General features: G+C 39.9%; 1 protein-coding gene across 7 annotated transcripts in view; it reads right to left on the bottom strand.

Moving 5' to 3' along the window:
- Positions 1 to 1,021: 1,021 nt before the first annotated feature.
- LOC127440754 (gastrula zinc finger protein XlCGF57.1-like) overlaps positions 1,022 to 23,292 on the bottom strand; it is a 65,844-nt gene continuing 43,573 nt past the window's right edge. For 6 of the 7 annotated variants that reach the window (XM_051697588.1, XM_051697593.1, XM_051697592.1 and 3 more), the window contains 3 exons: positions 21,967 to 22,092; positions 8,143 to 9,556; positions 1,022 to 1,239 (listed from right to left, as the gene is read on the bottom strand). In XM_051697588.1, coding sequence (XP_051553548.1) covers positions 1,167 to 1,239; positions 8,143 to 9,556; positions 21,967 to 22,092 — 1,613 coding nt within the window. In that variant the 3' untranslated portion in view covers positions 1,022 to 1,166. The remainder of the gene's footprint in view (positions 1,240 to 8,142; positions 9,557 to 21,966; positions 22,093 to 23,292) is intronic. The other variant, XM_051697595.1, reaches the window with a different exon arrangement.

Raw genomic sequence — 23,292 nt, 5'->3', positions numbered from 1 at the left:
ATAGTCTGGTTCCGGTCCGTTTGGCAGCGATGTGTCCATCCGTTGAACCCTACTGAAAGTCTTGCTTTGAAAGCCCTTCAAAGCAACTATTCATGACCCCTTCGGTTTGGAACGACCCTTCAACATGTCAGTCTATGATCAATGATTGTTGTCCCTTTGAAGTCCCCTTCGGAGGAGGATTTATCCCATTTGGAAAACAGGGAAAGATTTTCAAGATGAAGTTTGCTCACTGTGACATCTTTGGGCAGTTCTTCTTTAAATGTCTCCTTAGAGTACTTGGTGAGCTGAAACTCCTCCCACATTGAGTGCAGTCATATGTCTTCTCTCCAGTATGCGCTTTCTCATGTGATATCAGGAGTCTTGGATGAGTAAAACAATTTCCACAATGTGAACACTTGTAAGGTTTTTCTTCTTTATGAATCCTTTGGTGCCGTTTCAAGGTGTTGATTCGGCCGAAGGCTTTTCCACACTCGCCGCACACATGAGCTTTCATACCAGTATGTATTAACTGGTGTTGTTTAAAATTTTCCTGCAGTGAAAAACTCTTACCACAAAGAGAACACATGTAAGGCTTCTCATTTGCATGAATTTTCAAGTGTCTTTTTAGATCTGATGAACAAATAAATTTTTGACCACAGTGATCACAGTTAAATGGCCTTTCTGCAGAGTGATAGAGCTCATGAATTTTGAGATATCTTGCCAGAGTGAATTTCTTTCCACACTGAGAACATTGGTGTAATTTCTCTCCTGAATGAATTCTCATATGGGGTTTCAGTGCCGTTTTATTTGCGAAACTCTTCCCACATTGAAGACACGTGAAAGGTTTTTCTCCAGTATGACTTCTTATGTGATTTTTGAGGCTTCTTTTATGTTTGAAGCTCTTCCCACATTGAAGGCATGTGAAAGGCTTTTCTCCAGTGTGAATTTTGATATGGTTCTTAAGGTTTTTTTTGTGCGGGAAACTCTTTCCACACTGGTGGCATGTAAATGGCTTCTCTCCAGTGTGAACTCTTATGTGCTTTTCAAGGGTTCCTTTATGTCTGAAACTCTTTCCACACTGAGGGCAGGTGAAATTATTTTCTGCTTTTGTTCTTTGAGTTCTTTTATATGATATTTTCTTTTCAGTCTGTGAGCCATTTAAAGATTCTTTAACACTTAAGAAATCATCAGGTCTCTGATACTGATGTTTCTCCTTCACTTCTTTCAGTTCTTGACTTTCCTCTTTCAGCTTCATCAGGTCTAAAATGAAAAAATAAAACAGAAAAATATCAATACAAGAGGCCTAAATGTGAAATGCAAAAGACATAAAATTAAACAAAATCTTTAGAAGAAACCAACAGAGATCAAGTACTTATTTCTATTATCTTTTTATCCTAAAGTTTAATTGCATGTTCAGTGGCCAGTGTTAGGGAGTAGCTAACTACAAGTAGCAACACTACTAACCTAACTACATTTTTCAGTAGCTTTTCCAGTAGCTCAGCTGCTTTTAAAACAGTGTAGCTTTTCCAGTAGCTAACTACTTTTTCCAGCAAGAAGCAGTTTAGCATGACCAAATGCTACATCGTGTTTTGGTCAGATTATAACTAACAGCCTTCTTTATTGCGTAGAAGCCAAACTTCTATCGGCAAAATGTCTGCCGAACTTGAAGCGTATTCTAGGCTGTGACAAACAAGTTAAAACAGGCTGGTGAATGGCCAATTTTTCCAGCCACTTTTTTCCATTCAAATGTATAGTGGAATATACACTGACCGACCACATTATTAGGTACATCTGTACACCTACTTATTCATGCAATTATCTAATCAGCCAATCGTGTGACAGCAGTGCAATGCATAAAATCATGCAGATACGGGTTAGAAAATTCAGTTAATATTCACCTCAACCATCAGAATGGGGAAAAAATTTATCTCAGTGATTTCGACCGTGGCATGATTTTTGGTGCCAGATGGGCTGGTTTGAGTATTTCTGTAACTGTTAAACTCCTGGGATTTTCACACACAAAAGTCTCTAGAGTGAGCGGCGGTTCTGCTAACGGAAACGCCTTGTTGATGAGAGAGGTCAGTAGAGAATGGCCAGTCTGGTTTGAGCTGATGGAAAGGCTCAGCTTTCTGTTCTTGGCTAATAGAAGTGGAAATCGACGTGGTCTTCTACTGTTGTAACCCATCCGCCCCAAGGCTCGAAGTGTTGTGCATTCTGAAATGCTATTCAGCTCACTACAATTGTAGAGAGTGGTTATCTGAGTTACTGTAGCCTTTCTGTCAGCTTGAACGAGTCTGGCCATTCTCCATTTACCTCTCTCATCGACGATGCATTTCACTGGATGTTTTTTGTCTTTGGCACCATTCTGAGTAAACTGTAGAGACTGTTGTGTGTGAAAATTCACTTATATAGTCTTCTTGTATGCTAACGTAAAATCATGATAATGATTAAAATGTTTGATAAATTCAAACTAACACATGTCTGGGTGTACAAAATTTTCCAAAAATATATTTTGGGATGTTTTTTTCTTAAAGGTCATTGTATGCAGCCCATCAAATGCCTGATAACAAGCTCAAAAATGTAACCAGGAGTGATAGATCAGGGAGATATCTACAATATGCAGTGTTGTGAGTCCAAAGGTAAAGTAGTGAGAAAATCTGCTCCAAAAAAAGCAAAATATCATGTAGGGGTTGCTGTCAGAAACCGCATAGCTGGTCTGCGTCAGGCAAACTGTAGCTATTCTGAAGTTTATAAGACCCTAAAGGCGGAGATGATCCCAATTTCTCTATCAGCTGTTAAGAGAAAAGATAAACGCTTTGAAACAACAGGTTTTGTTGCCAGAAAGAAAGGATCTGGAAGGCCCAAAGCCTCTTCATGCAGGGATTACCACCTGCTGAAATTTACAGTTATCAAAGACAGGAAAAAAAGCCTACAAAAACTGTCAGCAGAATTGAAATCCTGCATTAGGCAACCTTTTGGTTATAGTTCATCTCAAAAGAGTGTCGTTTTCTGAGGTCTTGAATTCTACACAAAACCTCTTTTATTTGTGAGGTGTTGTGGAGTGATTAAAGGACAGTATATTTCTGTCTGTTGCTGATTATTTATGATGGGGTGTCAATTAGACAATGGATTGCTTTAATAGTTACAGAAGAAATAACGCTCAAACTGCTGGATGACGTGAACTACGTTACTCACTCACAATATTTCTAATCTTACAGTAATGCACTTTTAAATGCAGCACAAAGATTGACCTGTGACTCCAAAAGCTTTGGCTTCATTGGAATGCATCATTCTGTTCCCAGCATGTGCATGAAGCCCAAAGTGTACTTTTGTTTAAATACCTAGCCTCCATAGAATTATTAATTCTTTCTCTGAATTTTCAGGATATAGGGTGAATTGGTCTTAATCGGAAACTCTTGCTCTGACAGCATATTGCCCTGCCACGGCTTTCCAACCTGGCGCCTTTCAATGGCCCAAGCAAGGCATTAGGTAGTTTGCACTGCCGCTACCATTTGTTTATAAAGTAACTTAATCCACCCAATAAAAGTGTTCCCAAACCTGTACATTTCCAAAATCTTAAAAAGATAGTCCCTCTCCACCCTAACAAATGCCTTCTCGGCGTCAAGTGAGATTGCAGCAATCAGGGACTGATCATTCGCTACTGACCACATAAAATTTATAATAATAATTATCAGAAAAACTACACCATGTGTAAACCCCACTTGATTGATATGTATAATCGATGTAATTACTCTGCTTAATCGATAAGCCAGAACTTTAGACAATATTTTTACATCTAACTGGACCAGGGAAATTGGACGATAACTTTTACATTCATTTGGGTCTTTATCCTTTTTAAGAATGAGACTGATCAGGGCTTGCACCACGGTTTGCGGTAGTTCACCTTTCTTTAATGACTCTGTGTAAACTTCTAACATAAGTGGAGCTAGTTCTGTGACACAAGATCTAAAAAATTATGTGGCAAAACCATCTGGCCCCGGTGCCTTACCTGTTGGCAAGGCTTTACTTACCTCAAGAAGCTCCTCCAAAGTAATATCTGAGTCATGAAAGTCTTTTTGATCATTCATCAATTTAGAAAGTTCTAATGGCTCTACGAAGTTGATATCATCCATTTTGGAAGATGTGGATGTGGAACTATATTTATTTTTTAATATTAATATCTGTGGGAGAAGTAAATATATTGCCTCCAGAAGACTTCACTGAAGGAATGGTGGGAAAAAAACTCTGTTTTATGTATATGGCAAGAAGTCTCCCTGCCTTGTCCTCAAACTCAAAATATGTCTGTCTTGCACTAAATAACCAAAACTCTACCTTCTGTGACAAAATAGTACTGTACCTATATTTTAGCTGAGTCAACTCTCTAAGACCACTGGATGACAATCAGAGCTTCAGCTCTGTTTCAGCACTTTTAATATTCTTTTCCAATTCTATGAATTCCTGTGTTCATATCTTTTCTGAATGAGGCATATTGTATGATCCACCCCCTAAGAACTGCCTTAAGCGCCTCCAACTCCACGCCCACAGAAGACACTGAGGGCCAATTGGTTTCTACATAAGCATTAACTTCTATATTTAACACTTGTTGAATTGTTGGGTCCTGCAGAAGGACTGTATTAAAGCACCATCTATATGATTTCCTTTTCTCTATATGTGGCAGCATCTCTAAACACATCAAAGCATGATCTGAAACTAAAATGTTCCCAATTGAGCAGTAAGTGGCAGATGGAATAAGTGATTTTGATACAAAAAATATATATTCTAGAGTTAATCTTATGAACGGATGAAAAAAAGGTGTAGTCCCTCCCAGATGGGTTCAGAAGTCTCCAAATGTCCGTAAGAGCAAGATTTTTACACATCCTCTGAAGTCAACGTTGCTCTAAAGGGTCTACACACCTTTGCATCACCATGATCAAGGATTGGATCCATTAAAAGATTGAATCCTCCACCAAAAACCATATCATGAAGGATCCCAGCAGCTTGTAGTTTACCCTCAAGATCTATAAAAAAGTTCTGATCATCAGCATTGGGTGCATAAATATTAGCCAAAATCAGATTTTGCCCCTGTATTTCAGCCAAAACAATAATGATTCTTGTTCAAGTCTGGTGATTTTTACATATATATATATATATATATATATATATATAATTTTTTGTTTGTTTGCTTGTTTTAGGTGTTGTTTTGTCCCCTTTTTTTCTTAACATAAACCATACCATTCAATTATAAATATGTTCAATAAAAAAAATAAATAAATAAATAAAATAAAATAAAATTGGCCCCAGTAAACAATAACGTTGACCCACAACAGGAAGCAGGCAGGTTAGCCTGTAACTCACTTCCGGTCGACTCCAGAAACTCAACCCGTTTTTCAACATCATCAATTCTTGTGATCAGGGTGGAAAGTTTTGCCTCCATAGATGTGATCGCTCTACGTATTTTAGCGAGGCCTTCAATGTTGGTCGAGATTTTCATCAGTACTGCATTAATGTTCGAGATATCCCTGACCTATGTCACGAAGCTCGGTTGTCACTATCGACTGGAACTCTGCTATCTTGATCCTGTGAGGCATCCAACGTGTGAGAGCTTAAAGTGCTTTTTAATGTCTCCACAGGCCGACAATTTAAAAATTTTCGACATCCTGCCCTCCCCATCACAGTTTAACAAACAAAACTATTACAGTTCTCATCGGTTAAAATTGCTTAAAAGGATAATTGTAGCAAAGTTTAAGTGGAGATTGCCTTTAAGCGACCAACCCCCTCGTGCCGCCAAAACAGCGCCAACCCGCATCTCAGAACAGCATTCTGAGATCTTCTCACCACAATTGTACAGAGCGGTTATCTGAGTTAGCGTAGACTTTGTTAGTTTGAACCAGCCTGGCCATTCTCTGTTTACCTCTCTCATCAACAAGGCATTTCCATCCACAGAACTGCCGCCCACTGGATGTTTTTTGTACCATTTTGAGTCAATTTTAGAGACTGTTGTGGATGAAAATCCCAGGAGATCAGCAGTTACAGAAATACTCAAACCAGCCCGTCTGGCACCAACAATCATCCATGCGATTATCTAATCAGCCAACCAGTGTGGCAGAAGTGCAGTGCATAAAATAATGCAGATACGGGTCAGGAGCTTCAGTTAATATTCACATCAAATGTGATCTCAGTGATTTGGACCGTGGCATGATTGTTGGTGCCAGATGGGCTGGTTTGAGTATTTCTGTAACTGCTGATCTCCAGGTATTTTCACGCACAAAGGTCTGTAGAATTTATGCTATTCTGAGATGTAGGTTGGCAATGTTTTGGTGGCATGAGGGGGACCTCTACACAATATTAGGCAGGTGGTATTAATGTTGTGGCTGATTTGTGTATTCCAAATTGTGTGCAAATCAGACAAATGGTCTAGGAGTCTGAAAAAGTATGTTTTTCAGAAAACTCGAAATGGCAGAATATAGATGGAAATAAAAAGAGCTTGACTCAAAGATTTAGAGGTAAAATAATTTTGATTGTAGCCCTTTCAGTTCCAGAGTTATGGACAAAAACATAAATAGTCTTATTATAGTGCCACATAAGGTCAGATGGGGGTGTGTGCCTAAGTAGTGTGTGTGTGTGTGTGTGTGTGTGTGTTTGGTGCTTGGACCTCTAAATAGTGCAGTGGCATGCAAAAACACCCTTACTCACCCTATACATATAAAACTGACCCAAACCTGGCCTGAAACCTGACGGTATGTCAGGTCCCGTCAGGCTCAAAATGTTGAAGACCTCAACTGCATGTGTAGAATAATTGAATGGTGAATTTGGTATTCAACTACAGGATTTGAAATACAATTAACCAAATAACAACTATCTGTGCACATCCCAGGTCCATACACAGCTTTCAGTGATCACTGATAAAAATCTGAAACTGTTGGTCAAGATAATGTACACAACATATTTCAAATAAAATTTGGCAACGATGGTTTTCTAAATTGTGCTTCTTTAGCTCAAAATAATGCCAAAAACTGTTCCTGATAATGTGCATTCTCAAGTAAACTAGGGATGGGCATTTGAGTAATTGTGTAGTTGAGGATTGTAACCCACAAAAAACGATTACTCGTCAATTATTATGCACGTTAAAATGATGGACAAATGTATCATTTGTTTTATTCACAAATGTTACCAAGAATGGTTTCAAAATATAACTTAAACTATGCTTTTCTTTTGAGTAAAAACGAAATATGCGTTAACAATATGAATGAATAAAAATGGACAAAAGCAAATACAGACTGCATTAGGTTAATGCACATATGTAAACTCTGAGCCTACATAAAGGCTATCACATTTTTATAATTTCACATGTTATAATCTAGAAAAACAAGTGGTGAAAGTTGGCTTTTTATAAAATGCCCTGTGCCGTTGATTCGAGATTTCACGCACATCCACACATACTGGTCAGATAAGCTTCAGTGTTCCTCGTAACTTTCCACCATAAAAGCAGAACCTCGTTTGTTGGTTTGCATGACTCCAACAAGAACTGAATACAAAGAGTAGAATTCAATACGAATAAAAATACAGAAGTATTGTCTTGTAAAATAACTTGACTTGGCTTCAGAAGCACAAACGGCAAGATACTGTATCTTCTCTTATCCAACACTCGACGACATACATCCACAGCATCCCCAGTGGACTCAACTGTAACTGCAAGATTTGGTGAGAGATTCAGAGGGAAAATATAGTGTAATTCAGAGCTGCTCACAGCAGGCAAATGTGGGAAAGAAAATGAATTTGCAATATACAAGTAGTGATTTTAATACTCGAGTAGCTGGTGCAGAACGAGTGCTTGATTACTCGTGCACATCCCTAAAGTAAACACACACAATGTCTCTGTCAGAAAGGTGATTGGCTTTTAACTGTATTCCATTCCTACCAGTCGCCATATTTAGTGTTACAATGTCTCCCATTTATGTGTAGGAATGAAACATCTCATCCTTATAATGTCTCTGACAGTAGGCATACTGGTATGACCAAAATAACCTTTTTTCCTTATTTCATCCATTTTCTAAGAGTTCCTACACCATATCACTCTTGTAGTCTATTTAAGACAAAGTCCAACTTCGGAAGTTCAAAAAAACTTCACATGACAAAGACTCTCGAGATAAAAAGTTTGCTCACAAAGACAACTTTGGGCAGTTCTTCTTTAAATGCCTCCGTACAGTACTTGGCGAGCTGAAACTCCTCCCACATTGAGTGCAGTCATACGTCTTCTCTCCAGCATGCACTTTCTCATGTGTAATCAGAAGTCTTGGATAAGCAAAACTCTTTTCACAATGTGAACACTTGTAAGGTTTTTCTCCTGTATGAACTCTTTGGTGCTGTTTCAAGGTGCTGATTCGGGCAAAGGCTTTTCCACACTCTGAGCACACGTGAGCTTTCACACCAGTATGTATTGTCTGGTGTTGTTTAAAATAGGCCATCTGTGTAAAACTCCTTCCACAGTCAGAACACATGTAAGGCTTTTCATTACCATGAATTTGCAAGTGTCTTTTTAGGTGTGATGAACAGACAAATTTTTGACCACACTGATCACACATAAATGGCCTTTCTCCAGAGTGATAGCGCTGATGAACAATGAGATATCTTAACCGAACAAAACTCTTACCACACTGAGAGCATTGGTGTAATTTCTCTCCTGAATGGCATTTTGTATGGGCTCTCATGGTTGTTTTATTTGCGAAACTCTTACCACACTGAAGACATGTGAAAGGCTTTTCTCCAGTGTGACTTCTCGTGTGAATTTTGAGGCTTGTTCTATGTTTGAAACTCTTTCCACACTGAAGACAAGTGAAAGGCCTGTCTCCAGTGTGAGTTCTCATGTGATCCTTAAGGACATTTGTGTCTATGAAGCTCCTTCCACACTGAAGGCATGTGTATGGGGTCTCTCCTGTATGAATTCTGATGTGTTTCTTTAGATTTCTTTTGTGTGTGAAACTCTTTCCACACAAGAGGCATGTAAAAGGCTTCTCTCCAGAGTGAATTTTTATGTGGAAATTAAGGTTTCCTTTATGTGTGAAACTCTTTCCACACTGATGGCATGTATATGGCTTCTCTCCAGTATGAGTTCTTGTGTGGATTTTAAGGCTTCCTTTTCGTGTGAAACTCTTTCCACACTGAAGGCATATGTATGGGGCCTCTCCAGTGTGAATTCTCATGTGCTCCTTAAGACTAGATTTTTGTGTGAAACTCTTTCCACACTGAAGGCATGTGAAAGGTTTCTCTCCAGTGTGAATTCTTATGTGGCTTTTAAGGTTTCCTTTATTTGTGAAACTCTTTCCACACTGAAGGCATGAGTATGGGGTCTCTCCAGTGTGAACTCTCACATGGATATTAAAGCTTCCTTTATGTTTGAAACTCTTTCCACACTGATGGCAGGTGAAATAATTTTGAGTTATTTTTTGTGAGTGTTTCTTTTCAGTCTGTGTGCCACTCAAATATTTTTTACCACTTAAGAAATTATCAGGTTTCTGATACTGATGTTTCTCCTCCACTTCATTCAGTTCTTGACTTTCCTCTTTCACTTTCATCAGCTCTAAAATGAAAATATAAAAGTCAAATCAATATGTGTCAAAAGTGAAAAGGAGACAAAAGTGAACCTTACCAATAGCAGAAAGAAACAGATCAATTATTTATTTCTAGATCATCTTTTTTTAAACTAATGCTTACATTCAAACAAACAGGGTAAAAAAGGCTGGTGAATGCCCAATTTTACCAGCCACTTTTTTCTTCCAAATAAAATGTGGAATATTTTTATGATTCCAAATATTTGTGACACACACTGTGTATGTGTATATACTATATACTGATGAGCCAAAACATTATAACCACCTGCCTTATATACTGTTGGTCCTCCATGTGCCGCCAAAACAGTGCCAACCCGCCGACACATGGACTCTACAAGACCCCTGAAGGTGTCCTGTGGTATCTGGCACCAAAACATTAGCAGCAAATCCTTCAAGTCCTGTAAGATGCGAGGTGGAGCCGCTGCGGCTCGGACTTGTTTGTCCAGCACATCCCACAGATGCTCAGATTTAAATCTGGGGAATTTGGAGGTCAGGGCAACACCTTAAACTCTTTTTTTTTTTTTTTTCTCAACTCAACTCACCACGCGCCCCACCAAGAACGAACCACATTATAGCGACCACGAGGAGGTTACCCCATGTAACTCTACCCTCCCTAGCAACCGGGCCAATATGGTTGCTTAGGAGACCTGGCAACACCTTGAACTCTTAATCATGCTCCTCAATCCATTCACGAACAATGTTTGCAGTGTGGCAGGGCACATTATCCTGCTGAAAGAGGCCACTGCCATCAGGAAATATCATTGCCATGAAGGGATGTACCTGGTTTACAACGATGTTTAGGTAGGTGGCATGTGTCAAACTGACATCCACATGAATGGCCTGACCCAGGCTTTCCCAGCAGAACATTGCCCAGAGCATCACACTCCCTCTACCGACTTATCGTCTTCCCACAGTGCATCCTGTTGCCATTACTTCCCCAGGTAAACGGTGGACACGTGCATGGCCATCCACGTGATGTAAAAGATATCGGGACTCATCGGACAAGGAGACCTTCTTCCACTACTGCGACACTCGCGTGCCCACAGGGGTCATCATGGGCACTCTGACCAGTCTGTGGCTATGCAGCCCCATACGCAGCAGGGCACGATGCACTGTGTGCTGTGACACATTCATCCTGTAACCGTCATTAAAATTTTAAAATCACAGTAGACCCTCTGTTGGTTCGGACCAGACAGGATAGCCTTCGTTGCCCTCGTGCATCGATTAGTCTTGGGTGCTCAACACCTAGGGCTGCAACTAACGATTATTAGAATGATTATTTGACTATTCGGGCGATTATTGCAACGATTAATCATTAGCTCTTAACTGACTATTCAGCTGTGCCCTGACTTAAAAGGTTGTATTAAATGTGCTTGCTAACAATAAAGTGGACAAAATCATCTTTTAAAAATACCTCTAAATGACATTCACTGAATTAAAGAAAAAAAACTTTTTATTAACTTTAATTCAGTAAAAAAAAAAAATCACTGCAAAAAAATCCTATTGTTATCAAGTGTTTTTTCTTGTTTTACATTTAAAATTGTCTAAAAATACATTTACTTGAGAAGCAACATATAAGATATTTAGACTTGCTTTAAGAGACAAATATAAGTGTATTTTGTATATACACTGGCGGCCAAAAGTTTGGAATAATGTACAGATGTTTCTGAAGGAAATAGGTACTTTAATTCACCAAAGTGGCATTCAACTGATCACAAAGTATAGTCAGGACATTACTGATGTAAAAAAACAGCACCATCACTATTTGAAAAAAGTCATTTTTGATCAAATCTAGACAGGCCCCATTTCCAGCAGCCATCACTCCAACACCTTATCCTTGAGTAATCATGCTAACTTGCTAATTTGGTACTAGAAAATCACTTGCCATTATATCAAACACTGTTGAAAGCTATTTGGTTATCAGCTTTCTTTTAAGTACATCAGAGTCTCTAGTTTGAGAAAGAGACACCTCACATGTCCTCAGCTGACAGCTTCATTGAATTCTACCCGCTCTACACCAGATTCATTTAACAGTAAAGAGAAGACTCAGGGGTGCAGGCCTTATGGGAAGAATTGCAAAGAAAAAACCACTTTTGAAACAGAAAAACAAAAAGAAAAGGTTAGAGTGGGCACAGAAACACAGACACTGGACAACCGATAATTGAAAAAGAGTATTATGGATGTGGCAGAATGATCCGCCCCTCTGGCTTGTCATCGTCGCCCCGCCTTTCAGGGCCGCCCTTCAGCCAGGCTCACGATGGGAGTTGGTGGGAGAGCAAGAAGAGGTGTATAATTAATAAGCCTCGTTTGGTCAGAGGTGAATCCCTGATGGGGATAATGCTTCATCACCGCTGTCTTTAAAACGCTGGCATCCTCGCACGCCCAGGACCAGAGCTAGGAGTGATCGGATGAGTGGACCCGTTCTTCGGACCCCCGGACAGCGTAATGAGTCGCGGAAGACAGGCTGCCAGTGATGCTGCCGCCCCACGCGCTGTGGACTTTGGAGGGGAGCGTGAACGGCCGACTGACCCAGCCTGTGCCTGGGATATCCTATGAACACTACCCCGCCCTTTCACGGAGCCCCGTTCACTGCGAGGATGCCAGATTCCCACTTTATTATGAACACTATTCCCCCTTGGACACTTTATTACCCTTTTTGGACATTTTTACATTTATTATTGTTTCCAATCAATGCCTCTCCGAGGCTTGACCCCACACCCACTGTGTCTGTCCCTTGCTCACCCTGCCACATGGATATTAACCCCATTGAGATTTTATGGGATCAGCTAGACTGTAAGGTGCGTGAGAAGTGCCCGACAAGACAGCCACATCTATGGCAAGTGCTACAGGAAGCATGGGGTGAAATGTCACCTGAGTATCTGGACAAACTGACAGCTAGAATGCCAAGGATCTGCAAAGCTGTCATTGCTGCACGTGGAGGATTTTTTTTTGATGAGAACTCTTTGAAGTAGTTTAAGTTTATGTCCTGACTATACACTGTGACCAGTTGAATGCCACTTTGGTGAATAAAAGTACCAATTTCTTTCCTTAAGTGCAAAATCTGTACATTATTCCAAACGTTTGGCTGCCAGTGTAAGTGTATTTTTTCACTTGGTTATACTTCTGCGAGTGCAGTAAATAAATAAATATACAGTATAAAAATATACTTATATTCAAGATCTATTCTCTGAATGCAAGTCTAAATATCTTATATGCTGCTTCTCAGGTGAATGCATCTTTTTTTTTTAAAGGATTTTTAGATATTTTAAAATATTTATATTTGTTTAACATTATATTCAACTTTCTCAGATAATTTTTTTTTATTCTGCGTATAGCTGCTAAAGTAAATGTACATTGTTTTAAAGGAGTTTTAGATATTTATATTGGTAAACAAGCCAAAACAAAAACAAATCAAAAACGCATTTTTTTGCAGTGTATAATGGGGCGAAGACTACCCTCTCTCACCTTTCTGTTCACTTCAATCCATCTTTAACTCACAAAAAAACAAACTCTCTCTTATTAATAAAGCTGTGTATTGCCAATTTTCTTCACGATAAGAAATGCACAGTGACACGTACTGTATTAAGATACAATAAGTCGTGAGCCATCACGTTATAATCTAGCTGCATTAAGCGTGCGCGCTCGAGTGATGAGCGTCGAGTGTGCATCAGCCGGCTGCAGTTTCAATCTCTCCCCCTTAGATCGGGACACATCGCGCAACTCATAGACGAGGTGCTGACTGCACAGAGAAATGCCAGTTTTGGAGTCTGTAGTTATTTACATGACCTGCTTCCTTATTATCTGAACATTAATAAAGCTATAATGCATTAAATATAACTGCATTTAAAATGTAACGCCGGGGTGTTTCCTTTAAAGACTCTCAACACACAAGTTTTGCTTCAGCGGAGCTCAGTTCAGACAGCTCCGGCTCCTTTTATTCCACAATGAGAGTGCTTCTGTACTTACTTATTTGGTATTTTTGTGATCTACATCACCTGAAGCTGTGAAAGTTTAGAGTGCATCTGGACTGTGAGCTCTGTAATTCTTCCTCTCCTCAGTCAGGCACGAGCTGCAGTGCTGCTCTCGCGCATCATCATTTGAGTTTAATGTGATCTCATGTTACGTTCAATTACATCAAATGACTATTCGACAACAAACATTTTTGTCGACAATTTTCTATTGTAGATAACGTCGACTAATTGTTTCAGCCCTACCAACAACCTGTTGCCAGTTTGAGGTTTGTCCCTCCTCGGTAGGTACTCACCACTTCAGACCGGGAGCACCTCACATGCCTTGCCATTTCAGAGATGCTCTGATACAGTCGTCTGGCCATAACAATTTGGCCAGTGTCAAAGTCGCTCAGGTTTTTACTCCTGCCCATTTCTACTGCATTGTTAGGAGATGATCAACATTATTCGCTTCACCTGTGAGTGGTCATGATGTTTTGGCTCATCGGTGTATACTGTGTGCGCGTGTGTATGTATGTATATTATATATATATATATATATATATATATATATATATATATATATATAAATGAGCAAAGGCTGTGAAAAAAAAATGCATTTATCCTTTTGATCTATCATTAAAAAAAATCTATCCTCTAATGGATATTAAACAATTACAAACACAACAAGTTTGATCAAAACACAATTTTTGTCAAATATATGTGGTGCACAATTATTGGCACCCTTTTATTCAGTACTTTGTGCAACCTCCCTTTGCCAAGATAACAGCTCTGAGTCTTCTCCTATAATGCCTAATGAGGTTTCGAGAACAAACGGCAAGGGATCTGACCCCATTCCTCTATACAAAATCTCTCCAGATCCTTCAAATTCCAAGATCCACACTGGTGGCCTCTCCTCTTAATTTCACCCTACAGGTTTTGTATGGGGTTCAGGTCAGGGGACAGGGATGGCCATGGCAGAACTTTGATTTTGTGGACAGTGAACCATTTTTGTGTTGATTTGATGTTTGTTTTGGATCATTGTCCTGCTGAAAGATCCAACCATGGCCCATTTTAAGCTTTCTGACAGAGGCAGTAGTAGTATCTGTTGGTATTTGATAGCATCCATGATGCCATGTATCCAAACAAGATGTCCAGGACCTCTGGCACAAAATAGCCCCACAACATTAAAGATCCACCACATTTAACTGTGGGCACGAGGTACTTTTCCAAATGGCTACCTCTCTGTGTGCGCCAAACCCATCTCTGGTGTTTGCTGCCAAAAAGCTCTGTTTTTGTTTCATTTGATCATAGAACCCGGACCCATTTGAAGTTCCAGTAGTGTCTGGCAAACTGAAGATGCCTGAGATTGCTGAATGAGAGCAGAGGCTTTTTTCTTGAAACCCTCCCAAACAACTTGTGGTGATGTTGGTGACGTCTGACTGTAGTTCTGGAGACTTTCTGACCCCAAGACCCAACTAGTTTCTGCAATTCTCCAGCTGTGATCTTTGGAGATTCTTTGGCCACTTGAATCATCCTCCTCACCATGCGTGGAGACAATATAGACACCCATCCTCTTCCAGTCTGATTCTTAACATATCCAGTTGATTGGAAGTTGTTAATTATTGCCCTGATGTTGAAAATGGGCATTTTCAATGCTTTAACTATTTTCTTATAGCCACTTCCCATTTTGTGAAGCTCAACGACCTTTTGCCGCACATCAGAAATATATTCTTTGGCCTTACCCATTGTGATGGAAGATTAAAGGAATTTGGCCTGTGTGTTCTCATATTTACACCCCTGTGAAACAGGAAGTCATGGCTGAACAATTTAATGTTCCTAGTCACCCAGGTGTACTAAAAAGTTTAATATATGAATGGGAATATACTTCAGATATATTTTATTCATAAGAATTTCTAGGGGTGCCAATAATTGTGGCAAAGGTTTTTTGGACCAACATTTTTAATTATGAGATTTTCCCCATTTCAAATATTTACTTCAATTAAAGGTTAGATGTTTTGTGATTATTTTGAATGAAAGATCAAAAGGATAAACAATAAAGAATTTTTCCTTTTTCTTTTTTTTTTTACAGTCTTCTTTACTCATATTTCCCAAGGGTGCCAATATTTGTGGAGGGCACTGTATATTGTAATATGAAATGCATGTATACAGTAACATGTAAAACAGAATTTAAAGTGAAAACACCTCTTGGTCTGAGATTATTTGTATCTTAACTAGTAGAGCATGGTGCTAGCAAAGCCAGGGCTATTAGTTCAATTTCCCAGGGAACACAAACTGAATGTGATGTGTGATTTAAAATAAAGTGTGAAAAATATCTTTATATATTTTTGTTTTGTAAATGACCTTTTGCAGCACTCATAAACTCTGTTTTCAGACCACTGATACAGAGAAGAGAGATAACTCTTTATCTGTGGGTTCAGTGAGAAGCGCTTGCGCACAGGAAACTGAATCAGACATGCGCATTGACAGCTTTTGTTTCATCTGTTCTTCAAAATATAATCAAATGTGTTTCAAGATGCATGCGGTGTGTCTAAGCAACAGCATCTCTTGTCAAATGTCACTCAGAGATGTATGGACCACCCGGCCACCACAGTGGCAGGCATATGAGCAAATCTACCCACCACTGTGCAAAAACTACATACATTTGGTGGATGGCAGGAGTTAATTTCGAATCCTGCTGACAAAGTTCCATCCACCCCTCTAACTGAAAATGAATCGTATTCTAGTGGGCTAGTGAGTGTGTGGTGCTGGCTTAACGTGTGCCTAAGCAGCCGGAGAGGACTTTTTGGTGCCCCTCTACGGGCTTTGTTGCTTAAACAAACTGCACAATCTGCGTGTAGGAAGTGGTGGCCCTGGACCCCGGTAATTACCCAGACCAAGCCTTCGCTGAACTCACCAACTTTCCCAATGACCAGGGCTGGGCGATATTGCTACAAAAGTTAAATCTCAATATTTTTCAGCCTATTGACAATATTCTTTATATATCTCAAAAATTATGTATTTGCTCTGAAATGGCTCAAAAGTGACTTTATTTTATTTTAAATCAGAGGAAACATTATTAACCAATCTGATTCAATATTTTAAAGGCATTAAATTAAAATCTCTTGAAAAATAATGAAGGCATGTTTCCCACAGTTTTCCACTTAAGGGAAAAGTAAATTTGCATTGATGTACACTTATATTTATATTTTATATACACTGATTCATAGCAGCTTAATAAAAACTATTATTTACCTTCATATATTTTATTTTTTTATTTATTTTTTGTTAATAGACAAGGTGTGCTATAACTACTCCATTTATTTTTTGAAACCCAGTTGAATATTGCATAATATTATTACTGTGGGACCCAGTCAATTTTATTAATATAATATAATACTGAATTATCATTATTACTGAGGATTAAATTTAGATTCTTCACCTTCATCTGGAGCTTTTATTTTGACATTTAACCTTCACCTGAAGCTTTTTTTATGACACTGAAAGTGTTGAGTGTAGTTTACAATGTTCCTGATCTGGTGAAAAGCTGTCATTTCCTCCTTTTCTGTTATACTGTGCTGGATTTGTAGATGTGTATAATAACTTGTAGTGGCTACTGATGTTTGGAATTGTGCGAATGCTTGAACATGTAATAATTTCACAAGCTATGTGAAGTGAACTGCTCTAAAAGAGCCAAAAACACAAGCCCATGCAGAGAACAGCGCTTCCCCCGATTATTTTGAAGTGCACACAGACCATGTTTAACTGTCATTAATTGCAGCTTTTTGAAGTTTAATAATCACACATGACCCTATCGGCATACTGATGTTATTTGCATCTTATTCACGCAAGTGCCATCTTTGATTTTTTATGGGAATTACAACGAGGCTGTGAGTAATAGACATACAGTCTCTTCAATGGCACGAATGGTATAAAGCTGTATAAAGCTCCTAGATCACATCTAATATTCCACAACTCATGTTGTCTGGAGTTCTTTGTGTCCTGAATGTTCTTGGACAGATATTTTATCAATGTTTTTTCCATGCAACGATCCAAAAACACTTTAAACTGCAGTACAGCCCATTTGAAAAGACTGTCAGTCTCCCTCACAGCCTCGTCATTCCCATTAAAAATTAAAAATGGCACTAATGTGAATAAGGTCTATATCGTGTATATTCGATATATCACCCAGCCCCAACGTTCACGACAAAACCATATGTATACTTACATACATTATACAAGTATACTTTGGGCTTAAGCGGTGTTGTGCCGCATGTTGTACATTTGAGCATCTCTTTCATTAGAACTTTTTTTTTTTTTTATAGTTAAATGTTAGAATTAAGACTATTTATTTATTGTTTATTTCTCAGTGATCCTATTGTAGGAATGCACTTAGAGTCTATATATCCCTGAGAAACCGTGTATTCCATCATGGTCAATTGTGATATGATTATGTGGCTAACAGAAAAATTTGCAGATAACCAAAAATCTGGTTACGTACGTAACCTCGGTTCCCTGAGACGAAGGGAACGAGACATTGCATTTTGCTAACGCATATGGGGGAGCATCCTTCCACACAACCTAGTTGAAACCCCTCTACAATAACGCCAATATTCTAATATTTGCCATGGTGTTTGAGCCCCGTCCTTTTAGGCACGAAGCTGTCTGCTATAAAAGCAGGCACACAAACACCATTCCTCAGAATTTTCTGACTGAGGGACAAGGAACACATCGCTCGCACCTCAAAAAAACTCTGAGTCTTTTAGTGCGGCCAGCGTTCGCAATGTCTCGTTCCCTTCGTCTCAGGGAACCGAGGTTACATACGTAACCAGTACACTTTTTTTGCTAATGCATATGGGGAACAGAATCCCATCACGTCGCACTACATGACATAACCTTCCAGAGAGGAAACATGACGCCGCAGTCCCCCAGGATGACTATGCCGCAAGTGAGTGACCCTCAAGTTGGGCTAGGAGGGGAGCACTCAGAATGAATATGAACTATAGTCATATAGTATGAATTAACCCCTTAACGAACCCAGTTGGGAAGGGATTTTATTTATAATGAAAGTGCTTGTGACTTTATTATAAATTACAACAGCCTGCATGCAGGTGGTTGTGCAAAATGATGGGGAGCCTGTACTTAAAGGGAGGCATAAGTACATTACCGGTCAAAAGTTTTGAAACACTCATTCTTTATTATAAAAAAATGTTTCTCACATTTTAGAATAGTAAAGCCATCAAACTATGGAATAACATAAATGGAACTATGGGAATTATGTTGTGACTAAACAAAATCCAAAATAAATCAAAGCTGTGTTACATTTTAGCATCTTCAAAGTAGTCACCTTTTGCCTAGAATGTGCAGACATGTACTCTTGACATTTTCTTAACCAACTTCTTGAGGTATCACCCTGGGATGCTTTTTAAACAGTATTGAAGGAGTTCCCATCTATGTTGGGCACTTAGTGGCTGCTTTTCTTTATTATTTGGTCCAAGTCATCAATTTCAAAAACTTTTTTTTTTATTTTTTTTAATAAAATTTTAGTTTTGTAATTATGTAAATTAATATGTTGGCACAATTATATTTTTGTCTACAAAACTAATTTCAAACATTTAAGCATACGCCTTCGGATCAAAAGATTTTTAAGATCATGAGAAACATTTCAGTCAGGTGTTTCAAAACTTTTGACCGGTAGTGTATATGTTTGGCAAACGAAATAGCAAGCGCTCTAAACAGAGAGGATGTTATGTCTAGGTTGTAAAACCTTGCGAATGTGTTTTGAGAAGACCATCCTGCTGCAAAACATATGTCTTGTAAAGACACACCGTATGTCCATGCCCTTGAGGAGGCTATGCCTCTAGTTGAGTGTGCTTTAACACCAATTAGGCAAATCTTACCCTGCGACTTGTAAGCCAGGGCAGTCGCATCAACAATCCAGTAAGAAAGTCTGCTTGGAGACAGACATTCCTTTCATGTGTCCTCCATAGCACACAAAGAGCTGAGCAGACAGTCTGAACTGGCGGGTGCACCCAACGTGTGTGTAGCGCCCGAACAGGGCATAACAAATGCATGGATTGTTCCTCATCTGAATTAAATGGAGGAGGGAAGAAGGCTTGAAGGTTAACCACCTCTGGTGCTCTGAAGGGCATGGTTAGAACCTTAGGCACATAGCCTTTTCTGGGTTGGACAGTGGCTTTTGAAAGTCCGGGGCCAAACTCCAGACATGAATTGTCAATTGATAGTGCATGTATGTCACCGACCCGTTTTACTGAGGCCAGAGCCAGCAGTAGTGCAGTCTTAATGTAGAGCATGCACAAATCAACAGTACAAAGGCTCGAAGGGGGGCCATGCGAGCGCTTTTAGGACCAAAGTTAGGTCCTAAGTCGGGACTATAGCCGACTGAGGTGGATTTAATCGTCTTGCTCCTCTAAGGAATTTAATGATTAAATCATGTTTGCCTATAGTGGCACCGGCTTCAGGTATGTGATACGCAGATATAGTCGCCACATAAACTTTGAGTGTTGACGGAGTGAGAATTTCATGTATGGGGCAGTTTACTGGGTCTTTGCCATGTGAAAGACACCAATCAGAGAAAAAATGCAATTTTAGTGCGTAGAGGCATCTCGTGGATGGCGCTCTGGCCTATAAAATGGTGTTCTTGACTGAATGCGAAAAGAGCTCTTTATTGAGAATGTGTGAGCGTCTCATGAATGTGCAATGAGCAATGTATTCTTTTTTGCATTTTTTATTGCATTCATATGAATCTGAGACACAGAAACAACATTTTGAACAATACTGTGAACGGCAATATTCCTTTCCCGACAAACAACAGCGGGGAGATGGGGAACAGTGTTGTGTGTCTCTAATCGAGCCTTCTTCAAAGCAAACCTGGAGGGAACAGCGAGCTCTGCATTCCGCTTCAAAGGGCTGTGCCCGTCATCCACAGAGCCGCCAAAGAAGCCACTGTGTGGAGAGCTGAACCAGCTTGACCCGATGCCGAGTATGCTCTTCCAGCCAGTACGGATGTTAGTCGACAGGGCTTGGAAGAATGAATGAGCCGTGATTTCCACGCCCTGCTACTCCCTGGGCAGAGGTGTGCCGCTACCGCCTCCTCCACAGGGGGTAGTTGGGCATAACCATTTCCTTCCCCGTGATCCACATTAGAAAGGATGTAATCGCTGCACAGGCGAGCTGAATAGGGCACGTGCCAGTATTTTGACAGTTCGTTATGAACTTCAGGTAAGAACGGGGCAGATCTACGAGACGCAGTAGCTTGACGGTGTCCGGACTGCAGGAACCATTCATCAAGGCGAGATTGTGTAGGTTCCTCAGGAGGAGACTACTTGATATCGAGCTCTTTGACTGCCGATTAAATGACGTGAAGCATCTCCTTGTCAGTGGCACGTACATGCTCCTCACCCTCGCTGGGGGAAGGCCACTCGCCTGATGTAGTGAGAGACGGAGCGGTAGGCCGGAGCTCGTTACGCACATAATGTATTGGCATAGACGCATTACGTGGAGATTGAGGGGCTTGCTGGGCATGTGCCGGCACGAGGTCCACCTCAAATTCAACCTGCTTGACCTCGCAGCCCCGCCATGCCTCCTCGTGTGATCCCTTGGGTGTTACAGGAGAGGTGGGTGGGGGGGGGCGCGAGAGGCTGAATTGTCCCTCAGAACAAGGGCGATTCGTGAGAGAAGCGTCTTGAGACTCATGCCCTTGCAGTGAGGGCAGTCTGTCTCCATTAGAGCTGACTCTGTGTGGGCATGGCCCAGACAGAGAATGCAGCTCTCATGCTGATCTGATGGCGGGATGTGCCTCTCGCACAAGGAACACTTACGGAACGACATCTTTAAAAAGATGCGAACATGTAAGAGACTCTTTTAGGCCTGTTCATCAGAGAAGCGTCAAGCGGCCAGGCAGAGTGATGTTTGCCGGCGCACTGCAAGGGAGCGGAGAGTCTTCTCGTTGCCGTGAAGATTCCGCCCGCTGACTCGTGTAGTCTACGGCGAAGCAGTAGAGGGCTTCTAGACAAGAGATGAATCGCTGTCTTGAAAGAAGAAAATTCTGAGGAATGATGTTTGCGCGCCTGCTTTTATAGCGGACAGCTTCGCGCCTAAATGGCCGGGGCTTAAACACCATAGCCAATATTAGAATATTGGCGTTATTGTAGAGAGGTTTCAACTAGGTTGTGTGGAAGGACACTCCCCATATGCGTTAGCGAAACGCAATGTCAAGTGTACTGTGTCCTAAGTTCTCAGACAGTAAATGTACCATCAAAAACTAACACAGTGTCATCTCTAGTATTCCGCAAAAGAAAGTCATACATGTTTGGAATGGCATGAGTAAATGACAATTTACATTTTTGGGTGAACTATTTATTTTATGTTCCTCAGCAGTCATTAAATAAAAAACAAGAATGGGCACCAACCTTTTTGTTCCTCAGAATCTTCATTGTTAAGTCTGAATGGTTCTGAAATAGTGATGTCTTCACTCTCCTCTTTAAACTCCTTTTTAACAAACTCCATCTTCAATAGCATGTCAAACAGATTTAATTCTAAGAGTCAGAGAGAGAGTGGAAAGTTATGATGATCTGGCAAAAAAAAAAAAAAAAACATAAGTGGCCCTAAGTGAAGATAATTATTACAATTTAGAAAAACTTGTAATATAATCACATTCTTCTGCAGATGTTCAGAAATGTGAACTAAAATATTCAAAAGCAAAAGTAAAAATATTCTAGGGAGAAAACCAACCCATACAGAAAAGTTTACATGAAGCTAATATTAATAAAACAGTGATTCCAGAGGGTACGTGTAGCTCAGGGTTAATTAAACCACTGTGGCCCCCTGGCCATTTGACCAAACTGTCATCCACAAAAGGGTGCTCAACACACATTGTGTGTGTTTGTGTATGTGCACATGTCCGAGGACTTTGTGTGTGCAAACACACATCCACATAAATGCTCATCTAAAGGATTGGGATGCTCCTGAACACTTAATATTTACAGTTGTGCTCAAAAGTTTGCATACCCTGGCAGAAATTGTGAAATTTTGGCATTGATTTTGAAAATATCACTGATCATGCAAAAAATAAAAAATAAATAAACTGTCTTTTATTTAAGGATAGTGATCATATGAAGCCATTTATTATCACATAGTTGTTTGGCTCCTTTTTAAATCATAATGATAACAGAAATCACCCAAAATGCCCTGATCAAAAGTTTACATACCCTTGAATGTTCGGCCTTGTTACAGATACACTAGGTGACACACACAGGTTTAAATGGCAATTAAAGGTTAATTTCCCACACCTGTGGCTTTTTAAATTGCAATTAGTGTCTGTGTATAAATAGTCAATGAGTTTATTAGCTCTCACGTGGATGCACTGAGCAGGCTAGATACTGAGCCATGGGGAGTGGAAAAGAACTGTCAAAAGACCTGCGTAACAAGGTAATGGAACTTTATAAAGATGGAAAAGGATATAAAAAGATATCCAAAGCCTTGAAAATGCCAGTCAGTACTGTTCAATCACTTATTAAGAAGTGGAAAATTCGGGGATCTCTTGACACCAAGCCATGGCCAGGTAGACCAAGAAAGATTTCAGCCTCAACTGCCAGAAGAATTGTTCGGGATAAAAAGAAACACCCAAAGGTAACCTCAGGAGAAATACAGGCTGCTCTGGAAAAAGACGGTGTGGTTGTTTCAAAGAGAACAATACGACGATACTTGAACAAAAATGAGCTGCATGCTCGAGTTGC

This window comes from Myxocyprinus asiaticus, chromosome 5 (assembly GCF_019703515.2).
Source record: "Myxocyprinus asiaticus isolate MX2 ecotype Aquarium Trade chromosome 5, UBuf_Myxa_2, whole genome shotgun sequence".
In the NCBI taxonomy this organism is placed as follows: domain Eukaryota; kingdom Metazoa; phylum Chordata; class Actinopteri; order Cypriniformes; family Catostomidae; genus Myxocyprinus; species Myxocyprinus asiaticus.
Note: the sequence above shows the minus strand (reverse complement) of the source record. Positions and strands in the feature narration are given on the sequence as shown.